The sequence below is a fragment of the Boleophthalmus pectinirostris genome, unplaced genomic scaffold, assembly GCF_026225935.1.
Source record: "Boleophthalmus pectinirostris isolate CB_2022bp ecotype Guang Dong unplaced genomic scaffold, ASM2622593v1 HiC_scaffold_22, whole genome shotgun sequence".
Lineage (NCBI taxonomy): Eukaryota > Metazoa > Chordata > Actinopteri > Gobiiformes > Gobiidae > Boleophthalmus > Boleophthalmus pectinirostris.
In genome coordinates this window covers 42,527,054-42,529,553 of record NW_026571190.1, presented here as the reverse complement: position 1 = coordinate 42,529,553, position 2,500 = coordinate 42,527,054, and the positions used below count along the sequence as shown (strand labels likewise).

The 2,500-nt window shown below is 52.5% G+C and overlaps 1 protein-coding gene across 1 annotated transcript in view; it reads left to right on the top strand.

Moving 5' to 3' along the window:
• Positions 1-2,396, top strand: part of alg13 (ALG13 UDP-N-acetylglucosaminyltransferase subunit) — a 24,097-nt gene extending 21,701 nt beyond the window's left edge. Inside the window, 3 exon segments of the mRNA XM_055158528.1 lie at positions 1,773-1,841; positions 2,007-2,267; positions 2,362-2,396. Of these exon segments, the coding sequence (XP_055014503.1) occupies positions 1,773-1,841; positions 2,007-2,267; positions 2,362-2,396 (365 nt within the window).
• Positions 2,397-2,500: the final 104 nt, after the last annotated feature.

The following is a 2,500-nucleotide window of genomic DNA, read 5'->3' as shown; positions in this document are numbered from 1 at the left end:
ACACACACACACACACACACACACACACACACACACACACACACACACACACACACACACACACACACACACACACACACACACACACACACACACACACACACACACACACACACACACACACACACACACACACACACACACACACACACACACACACACACACACACACACACACACCACACACACACACACACACACACACACACACACACACACACACACACACACACACACCACACACACACACACACACACACACACACACACACACACACACACACACACACACACACACACACACACACACACACACACACACACACACACACACACACACACACACACACACACACACACACACACACACACACACACACACACACACACACACACACACACACACACACACACACACACACACACACACACACACACACACACACACACACACACACACACACACACACACACACACACACACACACACACACACACACACACACACACACACACACACACACACACACACACACACACACACACACACACACACACCACACACACACACACACACACACACACACACACACACACACACACACACACACACACACACACACACACACACACACACACACACACACACACACACACACACACACACACACACACACACACACACACACACCACACACACACACACACACACACACACACACACACACACACACCACACACACACACACACACACACCACACACACACACACACACACACACACACACACACACACACACACACACACACACACACACACACCACACACACACACACACACACACACACACACACACACACACACACACACACACACACACACACACACACACACACACACACACACACACACACACACACACACACACACACACACACACACACACACACACACACACACACACACACACACACCACACACACACACACACACACACACACACACACACACACACACACACACACACACACACACACACACACACACACACACACACACACACACACACACACACACACACACCACACACACACCACCACACACACACCACACACACACACACCACACACACACACACACACACACCACACACCACACACACACACACACACCACACACACACACACACACACCACACCACACCACACACACCACACACACACACACACACACACACACACACACACACACACACACACACCACACACACACACACACACACACACACACACACACACACACACACACACACACACACACACACACACACACACACACACCACACACACACACCACACACACACACACACACACACACACACACACACACACACACACACACACACACACACACACACACACACACACACACACACACACACACACACACACACACACACACACACACACACACACACACACACACACACACACACACCACACACACACACACACACACACACACACACACACACACACACACACACACACACACACACACACACACACACACACACACACACACACACACACACACACACACACACACACACACACACACACACACACACACACACACACACACACACACACACACACACACACACACACACACACACACACACACACACACACACACACACACACACACACACCACACACACACCACACACACACCACACTCTCTCTCTCTGAGTCGTTTCTGTTTCAGTCCCTCAGGCTCCTCCAGCCTCGTACCAGGACTGTACCCGGACCGAGGCCCCCGAAGACCTGCACCCAGGTACCACACGAGTCCTGGTTTAGACCTCCTTTAGTCCTGGTTTAGACCTGGTTTTAGACCTGATTTTAGACCTGGTTTAGTCCTGGTTTAGTCCTGGTTTAGTCCTGGTTTAGTCCTGGTTTAGACCTGGTTTAGACCTGGTTCTGACTCTCTCTCTCTCTGCAGCTCCTGGCTCCGCCCTGGACGCCCCTAGCCCCGCCCCCGTGTACCCCGACCCGCCCCCTCCCGTGTTGCACCTGACGTACGAGGCTCCGCCCACTCACCTGCACCACTCCACCTTCTATGGCTGCCATTGGCCCCCGCAGCCGGCCCCGCCCCCTCGCGTCTACTGCCCCGCCCCTGCCCCCTCCCACCTGGTCAGCTACATCCCCCCGCCCCCCCCACTACGCCCCGGGAATCTAACCCCCCCCCACTACACCCTGGAGTGTGAGTTGACTCCGTGTCTCGTCTGGACACTTCTGAGTTCAATTCCTTTTCTTTCATTTGATGAATGTTTGGTTTGTGTTTGTGGCTCCGACAGTCTGGGTCCCGGTCCGAGTCCCGGTCCGAGTCTGAATTTTTTTTTTTTTATTGAATTTAAAGTTTAAACCTGAGCCTGTTCTGCGTTTGTGCCTTTGAGCCTCACACTTCTCGGGTTGTAAATCCACTGTGTTTTTTCT